General features: G+C 46.6%; 1 protein-coding gene across 6 annotated transcripts in view; it reads right to left on the reverse strand.

Moving 5' to 3' along the window:
• The window catches only part of TFDP1 (transcription factor Dp-1), an 84244-nt gene that overhangs the window by 47269 nt on the left and 22853 nt on the right, over positions 1-14122 (reverse strand). For all 6 annotated transcript variants that reach the window (XM_053308191.1, XM_053308188.1, XM_053308187.1 and 3 more), the window contains exon 3: positions 1813-1879. In XM_053308191.1, the coding sequence (XP_053164166.1) occupies positions 1813-1879 (67 nt within the window). The remainder of the gene's footprint in view (positions 1-1812; positions 1880-14122) is intronic.

A 14122-nucleotide genomic window follows, 5' to 3' on the forward strand; every position in this document is an offset into this window, starting at 1 on the left:
TATGTGAATTAAGGAATTAGTTATGTCTCCATGTTTATAGTTCCTGGTTTGGATCTTGGCAAATCAACAATATCTATCTATCTATCTAATTCACTAAGACATCCCATGTGTGGCAGCTCTCACAAGACTTCACGAGTGAGGGGAGGTGGAGAGAAAGGCAAGTGGCCAGTGAAAGGAAGCAGTGGCACCACCCGGTGAGAAGAAGCGAAGCGGCAGCCAGGTTGGCTGCCAGGCGGCAAGAGGAGGTGGAAGCCAGGCCGGTTGCTGAGAGGAAGTGGCAGCTAAGGCTGGGGTGGGGGGGACGGCTGAAAGGATGGTGGGTAGACAGGGAAAACAAAGGGCGCAGATGCTCTGCACCCGGTCAGCTAGCTTTAAATACAAAGTGAACATTACAGCCTATAGAATTATTTTCCAGCTCAGATTTCTACCTTTTGAACCTTCCTTCCCTCTACCCACTTATATCACCTGCTGCTGCTCTAGCAGCGATGGGAGGGAGGGAAGGAAGAAGTCTCTCTCGCAATTTCTAGCACACGATTATGTATGAGAGCCATGAGCACTGGGAAATGTAGACTGTCAGTGCTGACAAAATGACATTTCCCAGGACTCTTAGTTCCTGGCTTGCAGCCATAACAATATGCCATGTATTTGAGGGAGGGGAGGTAATGGGAAAGGCCTCCCTCAGAGCAAACAAGGTCAACAGATATGAAAGAAGGGATTTAGATACAAGTGAGAAGGAGGCTCACTGGGCGGGGGTGGGGAGAGGACTGGATGAGAGATTGGACATCACACTCACAATAGTATCATCAGTGTCCAACTTAGCTCAAAAGTTGGACTCTGAATAAACAGAACTGAAGAACACAGTTCAGTTTTCTGAGTCCAATTGTAAGATGGGGTTCCTCTCCATCACTGCAAATGAATAAATGTTCGGTACAAAGTAGTGTTCTATAATATTTTATAAAATATATTTAAAATAAAAGCAGTGCATATTTCAGGAACTGCACTGTAATTTAGATGGGCATGGGCCACTGAGATATAAAACCACATTCTTAAATCTCTCCCTCTGAAATCCATGAGATTTCTTTGAATGTATCATGCACAAGGTAGTGTTCTTATAGTTCAAAATTATAAGTTAATTTTGCTGAACACAAGCTGGCCTTTCTTCCACAGCAAACTCCATGGAGTAAAATGAATTTAAGCAAAGCATGCCATTCACTTAATTTACCTCAGTTTACCAAATTTCACTTGAAAAAGACTTCAAGGTGGTTTACAACAGAGTAGGGTTAAAACAATTTTAAAGCCTAAATAAAAACCACCAAAATAACCAGTCAGCAGAAAACAGCAACTGTGGAACAGAAACTAGCAATCAAAAGCACACTGAAACAAAGTGCCTTAACCTGCTTGTGGTGCACCAGGAAATTTGCTCATGAAAGGCTGTTTCAGCACTCTGGGGCAGCAACTAAGAAGGTCTATTACTAGTAGAGGCCAGGGTAGCCTCCAAGAACGCTGGAATTTGAAGCAAGGCTTTCTCAAAATATAATAAACAGCACTATTTCTAGAAGGTTGTCCAAGAAGCTTGAAAATTCCTAGACCAATACCTATAAAGCCATAACATTCACTTGTTGTTTATTTGCAACTTGGTGGAATGCCAACAGATATACAGTAGACAAAGGAGCTATCCCTGGAAAGAAAACCAACTAGTTGAAAGGAAAATTGCATCCAAATCTGTTAAAGATATATACACCGATCTGTTAAACCTGTTAAAGAAGTACACACAGATCTACTTTAAAAGTCAATGAAGACAAAAGTTCTTACCTTTTCCAGGACTAAGATTTTGGTCTATAAAAACCTTTAACTCTCCATTAGCTTCAATTAGCCCAGCCTACGAGAGAAGACAAATACTGAGATGTAAAGTAACACAAACAAATTACATGTATATATATTTTTATTTAACAAATTTCTATCCCGCCCAAAACTTATGTCTTTGGGTAGTTTACAATAAAAACACAATTAAAACAAAATTTAAACATGAAAACAATTTAAAACTTAAAACAGTTAAAAATATTAACACAATAAATCTAATTAATAGCCTGGATGAATGCATGTGTCTTGACTGACGTTTAAAAAGTTGTCAGCGATATAAAGTTACTATGTAGGGAGAACATTACTGCTGTGGCTCTACAACTTTTAGGAAAGCCTTGCCATCCCAAGTACTTTCTTTAGTTTAGCAAGTTGTTCTTTTCATGGCAGTCTAAGGCAAGGCAGCTCCTCTTAACACCCTCTTCAACATACCTTTCAGTTTTTATGATTCTATCCATTCATACAAGGAGGTAAGGCAACAGATAATGTAGTCTAATTAAAAAATCTAACATATTTATTTGCATCTAAGTGCAAAAAATAATTCCAGATGAAATCACAGATTTTGGTTCATGAGCCATCTTTATGAAATCTGCATAATGGTATATGGCGGTATAAAAGAAAGACTGGGGTAAGGGCAGGAAGGTGCTGAATAGAAAAGAAACCAGAGGAGACACTTCAAAGATTCTGCCTTCTCCAGACACATGTCATGTGTTTATAAGTATGAATAAAAGCATTATAAAGAGGAGCAACCTGAAATGAGTTGGCCATAGAAATGTTTTGTATGGCAAGACAAACAAGAGACAGTGATAGAACAAGCCTTGCAACACAATCCTAGGCGTGTTTTCTGGGTAGTTAGTTTCGCCATATTCTTTTATGCTTATCCTTCCCCAGCCCCAGGTACGTGTCCATTGTATTGCAGTTTTAAACCCTTAAGAGCAATATGAAAAATCAACATCCTTCAACTTTTTCACACTCAACTTTAAATACCACCTGCCTGGCTCCTTTGTCTCAAATCAAGCAATCAAGTTTCCTTTGTCTCAATGATACTTTTGCTCTCCACCACCCTGCCACCACAGCACCAAACTCCACGAAACAGTTAGCCTGGAATCAGTTTTACTGCCAATACCAAAGTATCCTGGAAACCTGGAGAACGTAGTTGCTCTTTACACATGTAGGCTGTACTACAAGTGTACTACCAATTTGCCAGCAAGCTTACCAACTCTGTACACTATATAGTACAGGAGCAGAACAGCTGCAAAAGCATCAAGTCAGGAGCAGAGGTGTGGAAAACCAAATCGGGTTCAAACCAGACCTGCCCCCCAAAATGGGAGACTGGTCTGAGTTTGAGATGAGTCAAGCCGGGTTCAAATGAGGTGGCTGCCATTACTGTGGTTCGTTTACAATTTTTCTGCCCTGCTGATTGGTTAGTGATCTCCTTTCTCCTGGTTGGCTTGTTGTCATTCAAATCAGTATTGTCAGGACAAATCTGTCTCCATTGGCGGGGGGGGGGGGGGGGGCAGGGAATTTCAAAATGTATTTAAAACCAGGCAGTGTCTGACTGTCTTTACTCTCCCTCTGGCTTCTGAGGAAGAGCTCTGGTGATCCTCTGTTGCTGCTATTCTTTTGTTGAGGACTGTGGACCTTCTGATCTGGATCTCTGTCCTGCTGCTTCTGCTGTTCCTTCCTGCAGACCCCTAACCCCTCCAGATTACTTTGCTATGTGCCTTTTTCTTTGGATAATCCTACCCTATTGGATAACACTGCTGTTCCTGTCTTTCTTAAAACAAAACAAAACAAAACAAAACACCTACCCTCCTTCCTTGCTATAGATTGCCTTGTCACATCATATCGATGAGATCCCTCATTGTGTGTGTGTGTGTGTGTGTGTGTGTGTATGTATAGATAGATAGATAGACTGGTTAATTTTTGTAGTTTGGTTCCTTTATGTTTGGAGTTTTATTAATTGGGTTTTTAAAAGTGGTTATCAGATTTAGTTAGTCTAAGTCTTTTTAATTAGTTTAAGATTTGGTTTTGGATTGAGTAGTACTTTTGGTGTAGTTTTAGGTTCAGTTTTGTACTTTTGGTGTTTAGTTAGTTTCTTTTAAATAGGGCCTAGTATGGGGGAAGAGATGTCCAGGAGGTAGGGCTAGGAGCAGGGTTCTGAGCAGAGGGAAGGGTGATGCTGGTTTGGGGTAGGGCAGCGAGGTGACTCCTCAAGTCACTAATTCCCCTTGGTGGGAGTGGAGAAGGTGACAGCTGCTGGGCCAGCCAAATCTGCCCCCCAATCCCCCTTCTCAGTGCAACCCCTGCCCAGTCTGACACTGAGCAGTAGAACGTCATTCCTATTGCACCTGGACCTTCTCAGCCACAGATAACAGAAGGCGGTGGGGCTGCTGCTGGTGGCCAACCAGCAGGCCCAGTAGTACTGTCAGCACCCAAGTGGTCCAGGAATGTTGGCAGCACTGTGTAGGACCACTTTGAGCTCTGCCAAATTAGCCTACACATGCTGTCTGCACCCACTGCCAGGCACAGGCCAGCAGGGGAAAAAGAACACCAAGCAGCTGGAGATGTCATCGATGAGATGGCACATTGGTATCATCCAGGCATCTTTGCTCCTGCTGGCGGCACTAGGCCGCCTGCTGTGCCCTCAATTAGAGGTGGCAAAGGATGTGCTCCTGTTCCTAAACAGGGCACATTGCCAGTCACACAGTGGGTGTGATCAGTGGGCAAGTGGTCTGGTCACCCAGAGGCATGCCTCATAACCCAGACCATTGAAGAGATGATGGCTGCTGATGACCAGCTGTTTCACATGATGGAGAACAGCAGCTCACACCAGCTGCCCCAGATGCTTGCCCCCAAGTTCCAGATCCCCTCATGCACCACCTTCAGTAGGAGGATAGTGCCCTCCTTGTTCTGGGCATGCAGGAAGATTGAGTTGGGGCTACTGGAGTCAGCAGGACCTGACACCAGCCTTCACTTCACTACAGATGTGTGAACCAGCTACAGTGGGATGTAGGCTGCTTTCCTGTCCCTCACAGTGCACTGGTGGGGGCAGAAAAAAAGAGGGGATGACATCTGCTGCTGTTGGTATGGCCAGCATATCCCAGGCAGCAAAGCCCAGGTGGGCTCTGTTGCATGTGGAGCTGCTGGATACAGCAGATGAACTGTTGGTGGTCACCGGGAGTCAAGTGAAGGAATGGCAGTCCTGGTGGCCAAACCTTTACCAGGGCTTCATAGTCACTGACAATGGTGCCAATGTGCTGAGGGTGGCACACCAGGGCCTTCCATAACATCGCAGCCTACTTCTACCACAGCGAAAAGGGTAGGTAGATGCTCCAGGTGAGCCGTGAGCTTGGCCTACCAGAACATATCATCCCTAGGGATGCTGAATGGTGGAACGACAGGTTGCTTACCTGTAACTTGGGTTCTTCTAATGGTCATCTGTGCTCTTACACAAATGGGCTTTGCGCCTGTGCAGAGATCACATCGGAGCTTCCAAGCTAGAGAACTGCTTTTTGGCAGTAGCCCCGCCCCCTCGGTATATAGGCGGCTGCGCGGGCTTCCCTCTCCAGTCTTCTGAGTCCGCAATCTGAAAGAGACTAGCAGAAAAGACATGAGAAGAGGGAGGATGGATGGGCATGTAAGAGCACAGATGACCACTAGAAGAACCCAAGTTACAGGTAAGCAACCTGTCGTTCTTCGACGTGGTCTCTGTGCTTTACACGAATGGGCGCATAGCACGCTGCACCTGTGCCCTGCTCACCTGGAGACAGGATCAGGCGAAGATGGATTGTAGCACCGTCCTGCCAAACGACGTGTCTTTTCTGGCTTGGACATCCAGGGCATAATGGTGTATGAAGGAGTGCTTAGATGCCCACTTAGCCGCCTAGCAGATGACATCTAGAGTAATGGATCTGTCAAGGGCACTAGATGTCGCAACCGACCTCGTCGAATGCGCTTTAAGAGAGGGCGGAGGAGACTTTTTGGTGATCTGGTATGCCAGGGAGATGGTGTGGACCACCCCCATCTGGATATAGTCTGTGCAGAGGCTTGTTTGCCCTTGTTAGGGCCAGAGTGGAGCACAAAGAGAGAATTGGAGGTCCGAAAGGCAGAGGTGTGGTCGACATAAATGGCAAGTGCCCTTTGGACATCTAAGGTATGGAGGCGGCGTTCAGCAGCCGTTGCTGGCTCAGTGAAGAATGCAGGTAAGGAGATGGGTTGGGAGCGGTGGAATGAAGTAACTACTTTAGGAAGAAAGGCAATGTCCGGCCGCAGAACAGCTTTTTCCTTGTGGAAGGTGAGGTAAAGAGGATCAACTCTAAGAGCCCTGAGTTCACTGACCTGTCTGGCCGAGATGATAGCCATGAGGAAGGCCAGTTTACAGGAAAGAAGGTCGAGAGAAATTGTAGCCGTGGGTTCAAAGGGAGTGTTCATCAGTGAAGAGAGGACCAAGGTCAGATCCCAAGCCGGAGCCATGACTGGAGGATCCGGATAAAGGTGAGTGCGACCTTTAAGAAAACGCTTGACAGTGGGGTGCTGGAACCACAAGGGTGTGGAGGCGGGGGAGTTAGCCACTATGGCTGCCAGTGGACCTGCAAAGACGGGATTTTAAGTTCGGCCTGCTTGAGAGATAACAAGTAGGCACAGATATGTTCCACAGAGACAGAGGGCGGGGGAATGTCTCTGTCTTGTAGATAGGCTAGAAAGCAGGTCCACTTGTGAGAGTAAGAGGGGTCTGTGGAGGGTTTGCGCAAGGCTTGGACTATTCGTAGCAGGTCCGCCGGGAGGACAGGACTATGTGCCAGGCTGTGAGGTGGAGACACTGCAGGTCTGGATGGAGAAGGCAACCATTCTGCGTGGAGAAGAGGTGAGGGATGTCCGAGAGTCAGTGATATTGATGGTTGGATAGACAAAGGAGGTGGGGAAACCAGGGTTGCCTGGAACACAACGGGGCAATGAGGATACATCGCAGGAGGTCCTGGGATATATTCTGAAGGACTCAAGGAAGTAGAGGGATTGGAGGAAAGGCGTAGATGAAGAGGTTCATCCAAGGCAGGGCAAATGCGTCTCCCAGGGAGTTGGGTCCGATCCCGGACCGGGAACAATACTGGTGGCATTGTGCATTTGTTTCTGATGCGAAGAGGTCTATTTCTGGGAAGAACCAATGGCAGAAGAGGGAGCGGAGCATGGGGGGATGTAGCTGCCACTCATGGGATGTTGTTGGAGTCCTGCTGAGCCTGTCCGCCATGACATTGTTCTGTCCTTGTATGTGAATCACCAGGGGCGTGATATCATGGTGAATGCACCAAAGCCATAGGTCCATGGACAGGAGCAGGAGGGGGGTGGAAAAGGTGCTGCCCTGCCTGTTCAGGTAAGCTTTGGCGGTAGTATTGTCCGTCTGGACAAGGACATGGGAGCCCCATATCAGGGGAAGGAAGGCCTTCAAGGCTTTGAATATCGCTAAGAGCTCAAGATAATTGACATGATAGGAAACTTCTGCCAGGGTCCAGGTGCTGTGGATGTTGTGATTGTTGGCATGGGCACCCCAATCATCCAGGGATGCATCCGTGGTGAATAGGAGGGCCGGACGGGGAGGACGGAAGGGGGAGCCGACGAGGAGGTTGGCCTCGTCTGTCCACCATAGAAGGGAACATAGAACCGGAGGCGGAAGCATCAGTTTGACGGTGAGGGAGTCCTCGTGGGGAAAGAATATGGAGAGAAACCAGTGCTGGAGAGATCTGGCTCATAGCCTGGCATGAGGGAAGCCATGGGTGGTGGAAGCCATATATGTCCTAGCAGGCACTGCACCATGTGTGCTGATTGGGTAGGGTGGCAGAGTAGGTGGGCCAACAAGTCCAGGATGGCCTGGGTTCTGTGTCGGGGAAAGAAGAGCTTGGATTGCACGGAGTCGAAGAGGATCCCCAGGAATTCTATGGTTTTGGAGAGTGTGAGCTTCGATTTCTCGTAGTTCACTTGCAGGCCCAGATCGGAGAGGAGGGTTATGACCGTGTGAAGGTCTCTGAGGAGGGATTGTGGGTCATAAGCCACCACGAGCCAATCATCAAGTTACGGAAAAATTTGAATATTTTGTTGTTGCAGGGCTGCCACCACTGGGGCCATGCATTTGGTGAACACCCGGGGCGCAGATGCCAGTCTGAAAGGAAGTGCGCGAAATTGGTAAGTGTTGTGTGCTATGTGAAAACGGAGGAAACGACGATGCTGAGGTCTGATAGTAATGTGGTAATATGCGTCCTTGAGATCGATGGAAACGAACCACTGGTTCTTTTGCAGAAGGGAGAGGATTGTAGGAATCGAGAGAGCAACTTGTGGCAATGATGGGCAGGGTACCAGGCACTGTGGGGCTAGCAGAATCTGGGTCAGTGATTCTTTTTTGGACTGTATTGGGATACGGAAATTCCATTTTTAAAACAAGTTTTTGTGTTTTAATTTTTCACTTGTGTGTGTGGCAGTGGCACTGTTTCTGCCATAGGGAATAATGGGAATTCAAACCACACCATTATTCTGCATGGGTAGTGCCTAGGGACACCAAAGTGGGTTAGGTGATAGGGCATGATGGATATTAGCTTTTACCCAACCCACAAAGCAATCAGGTGATCTTTAAGTTTTTTAGGGTCAGTAAGTCAACCCTAAGTGAGGGTTGACCTAAGAACACTGAAAAAATTCATTAAAAAACAACAACACTCAATTGGCTTGCAGATTTATTATTTATTTATTAAGAGATTTAATATTCCACCCAATCCACAGACTCAGGGTAGATGTTACCTTCCACCCAACCTGGTTTGGGTGGCACAACGGGTTTGACCCAGGTTCCAATTCAACTGGACCAGAGGTCGGTTTGACAGAACTGGTACTCGAACCAGAAGCCCCAGGTTTGAATTTGAACCAAACTGCCAGGTCCGGTTTTGTACACACCCCTAGCCAGGAATGTTGTAAACTATTCTGAATCAAGACAAATATAATAATTAGAAACAAAGCAATCAAAGTCTATAGACTCTGAATTTGTATAAAATGATAAAAATTAATCAATGTCAAAGTATCTCTTGCATTTTTATCTACCCAATCAATTTAAAGGGCCCAAGAGTCACAAGCATATGACACCTGCTCAGATAGAAAAGAACACTGGTCTTTAGAATGAAGGATGCTTTGTTGGCTTAAAGAGGGCATCCAGAGTAGGTTATCTCCTCCAATTTGCTCTAAAAGCTGGGCATGTTAATTAGCAAAAACCTAAGACTTAATAATTGGACATCAAACTTGAAAGAGAAAAACAGAGCTTTAATTGTAATGCATACATATGTAACAGTAATTACTTTATTAGAGAAAGAAGAAAAAGGAGAATGAAAACTCCAGAAGTTCAGAGCTTCTTTACTGATCTATAGATTCAAAAATAGAGGCCTACACAAATTCATGGAGAACAGGTCTACAAGTGGCTACTGGTCTTGATGGCTATAGACTACTTCTAGGTTAAGAGACGGGATACCTCTGAACACCAGTTGTAGGGAAGCAATAGCAGGAGAGGGACCACTGTGGGAAACAAGATCCTGGAGTAGATAGGCCTTAGGTCTGGTCCAGCAAAGCTTTTCTTATAAAACTAGTATTTTTAAGCCCGTTAAAATAATGGGTGCTAGTATCGTTCCCCCCCTTCTTCCTTTCTCTCGCCCTCCTTTCCTTTCTTTTTTCCCCTCTTTCTCTCTCTCATTCCTTCCTTTTCTCTCCCTCTCCTTTTTCTTTTCCTTCCTTTCTTCCCCCTCTTATCCTTCCCTTCTTTTTTCTTTCTTTCCCTCTTTCCTCCCTCCTTTCTCTCTCCCTCTCTCTCCTTTCCTTCCTTTCTTCCACCTCTTCTCACTCCCTTCTTTCTGTTTTCTTTTTCTTTTCCTCTTTTCTTCCTTTAACAGGCTTGCTCTTTGGGGCTGGCTGCTCCTGTTTCCCTTCTGTCTTTCTTTTGTCCTTCTCCCTCACTCCTTTCTCCTTCCTTCTCTTTCTTTCTTTCCATCCCTCCCCTTCCCTTCTCTCTCTTTTCTCTCCTTCCCTCTTTCCTTCTTTTCATCTTTCTATTGTCCTGTCTTCCTCCCTCCCTCCCTCCTTTTCTCTCTCTCTCTGTCTTTGCCTTCCTCATTGATGAAGAAAACATGCTAATTGGAAGCTTGTTAATATGAACTATGTTTGTTGGCATACATTGCATGAGAGCACTGTCAAAAAACCTCTTCATTTCCTTTTAGTGACTTCTTACTGCCCCCAGTTCAAGTTTAATAGAAAAGGACATGATGTAGTTTTAATGACAGGAAACCAATGCCTTCCAAATGAATAAATTTCTTCACTGGCTACCACAAAGTGTGCTAATTTTTTTCTTTGATAAATTAAAAGCTATAAAAGACTATTTAAAGCGTGCTCCTTACAGTCATAGTCTGCCCCACTGCTGCACTGAGAGTTGATGTAAAGCTGTTTATACCTTATGCAATGACAGCCAGTGAATCTAAAAGTGGAGAGTTTCTGGGTTGGGAACACTGTCCTCACCGGCGCTTCTTCATAGTCTAACCTGAGAGGAATATACGGAAGCGTCAGCAGTGTCTAACCTGAGAGCTCAGCGCAGGGAGACGCAACACCTTGCTAGCCATGTGGGGCAGAGACACGGAGCCAGAGCCCACTCCCTGGCTTCTCGGCGGCAGCACAGGCAAGAACGCAAGGCTGGCGGGCATGGCGAGGCGGCGGTCTGTTTCAGGGCCACTGTTGTTGCTGCTGCCAGCAGCAGCACTTCTCGGGGCTCAGCGGCGGTGCTGTGAGGGGGCTCAGCGCAGCCGAAGGAGCCGCAGCCAGTCCGGCAGCGCATCCTCCTCCTCTCCCTCTCGTGGCGGTGGGCGAAGAATGGCAACAGCAACTGCCATGGAGGCGTTGTGGTCGTCTGCAGAGTTGGGAGCATAATGACCGTCCGTGGGGCCGGGAGAGGAGGATTCGGGCAGCTGGGAGGGCGGCAGTGCCAGGCCTCGGAGGCGGCTCCGCCACCACCTCGGCCAGCTTCCCCCGCCGCCTCCTCCCCCTGCCCGGCTTCGACGGCGCAGCCAGGCCTTGGCCATGGCGGCGCTGCCGCCTGGGCCGTGCCTCGGCCAGTTTCCCCCGCCGCCGTTTACCCAGCTTCTTCGGGACGGCCGCTTCTGGCCGCCGGGTGCTGGCGTTCACGGCTCCCCTGCTCTGTTCTGGGCATGCGCTTCGCGCATGCCCAGAACAGGCAGGCACGAACGCACGCTTGGTGTCCATCCACGGACGGACACCAAGCGTTTTATTAGAGAGGATGGCAGCTCAAAAGCTCCTGGTGGGGTAAGTTTCTGCTCCTAAAAAGGTGGGAGGAGTACCCTCCAGCTGAAGAACATCTCTGCTGAGACAAACATGTCCAGCTTGTAATGTTTGGTGAAGGAAGAGTCCTATGCTGCCATCAGATTTCTTCAAAGAGAGACAACGGTGCTAAGGAACACAGAAGTGACCACTGTGGTGGAATATATAATGCCTCCAAGAACCAGGAGGCACTGCGCTTCATAGCTCAGTGGAATGCAGGCTGATCCACCTAGTTAATGTAGATTTGGAGACCTTTTCCAAGGCAGAAAAAGGAAACTAATCAGCTGAGTTTTTCAGAAGGTAATGGTAAGTTTGATATAGACATGTAAGAATCTGTGTACCTCAACCTTGCACTATATTCTCTCCCCTTGGCTGAATAAGACTGGGACCGAAAGGTGGAAGGATAACCTCCTGGAACCTGTGGAAAGTGCCATTAACCTTTGGAATAACTGAGTGATCAGAGGAGATGACAACTTTATCCTTCTATAAGATGCAGAGGCAGGTGGGGAAATAACTTGCCTAGCAAGCAAGAGGTTGCTGGTTTGAATCCCCACTGGTATGTCTCCCAAACTACAGGAAATACCTATATCAGGCAGCAGCGATATAGGAAGATGCTGAAAGGTATCATCTCATACTGCATGGAAGATGGCAATGGTAAACCCTTCCTATATTATACCAAAGAAAACCACATGGCTCTGTGGTGGCCAGGAGTTGACATCGACTCAAAGGAACAACTTTACTTTAGTTGGGAGAACCCTCTGTCTAATGTAATGACTATGAGAAATGTCACCTTGAATGACAGGAGAGGCAATTAAGTTGTCTTCAAAAGTACATATGGTTGTGTCTGAAGGTTCTAAAAAGCTTCCCGGAGGTTCCATGATTCCAGAAGGTGATGCACTTCCAGAAGATTAAGAACATGGAAACATGTCGGAACAGCACAAGTTGTGAATGAGACCCCAGTGGTCTGCATCTGCTCAGAATGAAGACAGAAAAAAGGGCCAGGAAGCCACTGCTGCACAGAACCCCTTACCTCAGTCCTTCCATAAGATTTGTCAGCAGAGGGGGGAGCCACATAGACAAGAAACTGGATGTGAAGGTATTATAGAATATCTTTCTCTGCCTCTACTATCAGCAGATATAAAAATCAGAGGATGAAGCCTGAGCAGGAAAAGAAGAAAGGTGACTGACAGAAGTGGTAAATTTGGAGCATAGGAAGCTGCCTTATACCAGGTCAGACCATTCGTCCATCTAGCTCAGTATTGTCTACATAGACTTCTCCAAGGTTGAAGGAAGGAGTTTCTCTCATCCCTTTCTTGGTGATGCCAGGGAACAAACCTGGAACCTTCTGCATGCAAATGCTCTTTCCAGAGTGGCCTCAGCCCCAGAGAATATTTAACAATGCTCACATGTCTCCCATTCAAATGCAAACTGGGACAGACCCTGCGTAGCAAGGGGGACAATTCATGCTTATTACTACAAGACCAACTCTCCTCCCACTACTACCCTCTAGTAGTAGCAGCATCCACTAGATATCACCAATAGAATGAATTAACTGCTTGTAGGCATGCCACAAAGAGCTACAATGCCTAGAGTCCATTGACAATGAGGAGAACTTTGCAGATGTTCTTCAGGCTGACTTCACTATGGAGAGTGAGTTAACGTCTTTGAGCTAAAATTCCCCAACCCTCCTCTCAAAAAGCTCATTTCCTGAGGGTATTAAGGCAGAGTCCCTGTTCAAGGCTCATCTGAAAGACAAGTCAGTAGTTCTTCCTTCCTTTTGCACCATCTGAACAAGTTGTTCTAGTAAGAATTAGTCTGCCTACTTTCCTTTCACTGACCCTATAACTGAACATTTGGTTCAAATCAGCAAGGTGGTTCATAAGTTGGCCCACTTGCACCTCAAATGTTTTCACATCTGCCTCCTTGAATCGGGGTGGATGACATCATCAAACTGCCACTGAAGTGTCCCTGTGTGTCAATCACTACTACAACTGTAGCAATTTTGATTCAAATCAGCTAGGTGGCTCACATGTTAGGCCACTTGCAATTCAAACGTTCACACGTCCATCTTAAATCAGGGTGGATGACATCACGGACGACACCATCCCTATCAATATTCCTTTTAAAGAATGCACACATCTGCATGCTCATAAGTTTTTTTGATGTCGCTCAGTGAATTTTAGATCCCGCTCAGGTTGAATCAGGAAAGTCACACTCTGAATGTACACGCACACGCTGCCTTGATACTGCTGCCCAGAATGAAACTCATTCCGCACACAGATGGGAAAAAAAATTAGAGTACACTGATTCCTAGGTGTCCTTAAAACTGTAAATTGGTTCAAATTGGCTAGGTGGTTCAGAGGTTAGCCCACTTGTGCCCCAAATGTTCACACCCGCCATCTTGAACTGGGGTGGATGACATCACCACAAACTAGGCCATTGATGTGTCCCTATAACTGTATCAGATTTGGTTCATATTGGTCCAGGCATTGCAAGGTCAATGGCGGCAGGGGGACACACAGAATGTGAGGTATTCTCATAAGTCTACTAGAAAGTAGGCTAAAAAGGCCTTCTGAGTTGCCTTGTTCATTTGGTGAGTAGAGGGCTTTCCTGGATGCTACTCAAGTGTTTACCATGGACTGACAAAATCCATACCGTGCTAGTATCTAGCATGCAGCTTCCAGATAGGGAGATAGATCCATGTTGGGTCCAAGAGAATGAAATGACTCTGGCTCAACCTATCAGGTTCCTGTAGGAGAATCGAAGGTAATTGGGATGCCATATGACCACTATGAAGTCACAAGTTTAGGTGCACTTTTTCTATGTATGCTCCCTCAAGATTGCTGGAGAGTGAAAAGCATGAAGGATATCCAGAGCCCATGGGATTGCCAGGCACCAGTTCCCTCAGCCTCCTACGTGG

Source organism: Hemicordylus capensis, chromosome 3 (genome assembly GCF_027244095.1).
Source record: "Hemicordylus capensis ecotype Gifberg chromosome 3, rHemCap1.1.pri, whole genome shotgun sequence".
Lineage (NCBI taxonomy): Eukaryota > Metazoa > Chordata > Lepidosauria > Squamata > Cordylidae > Hemicordylus > Hemicordylus capensis.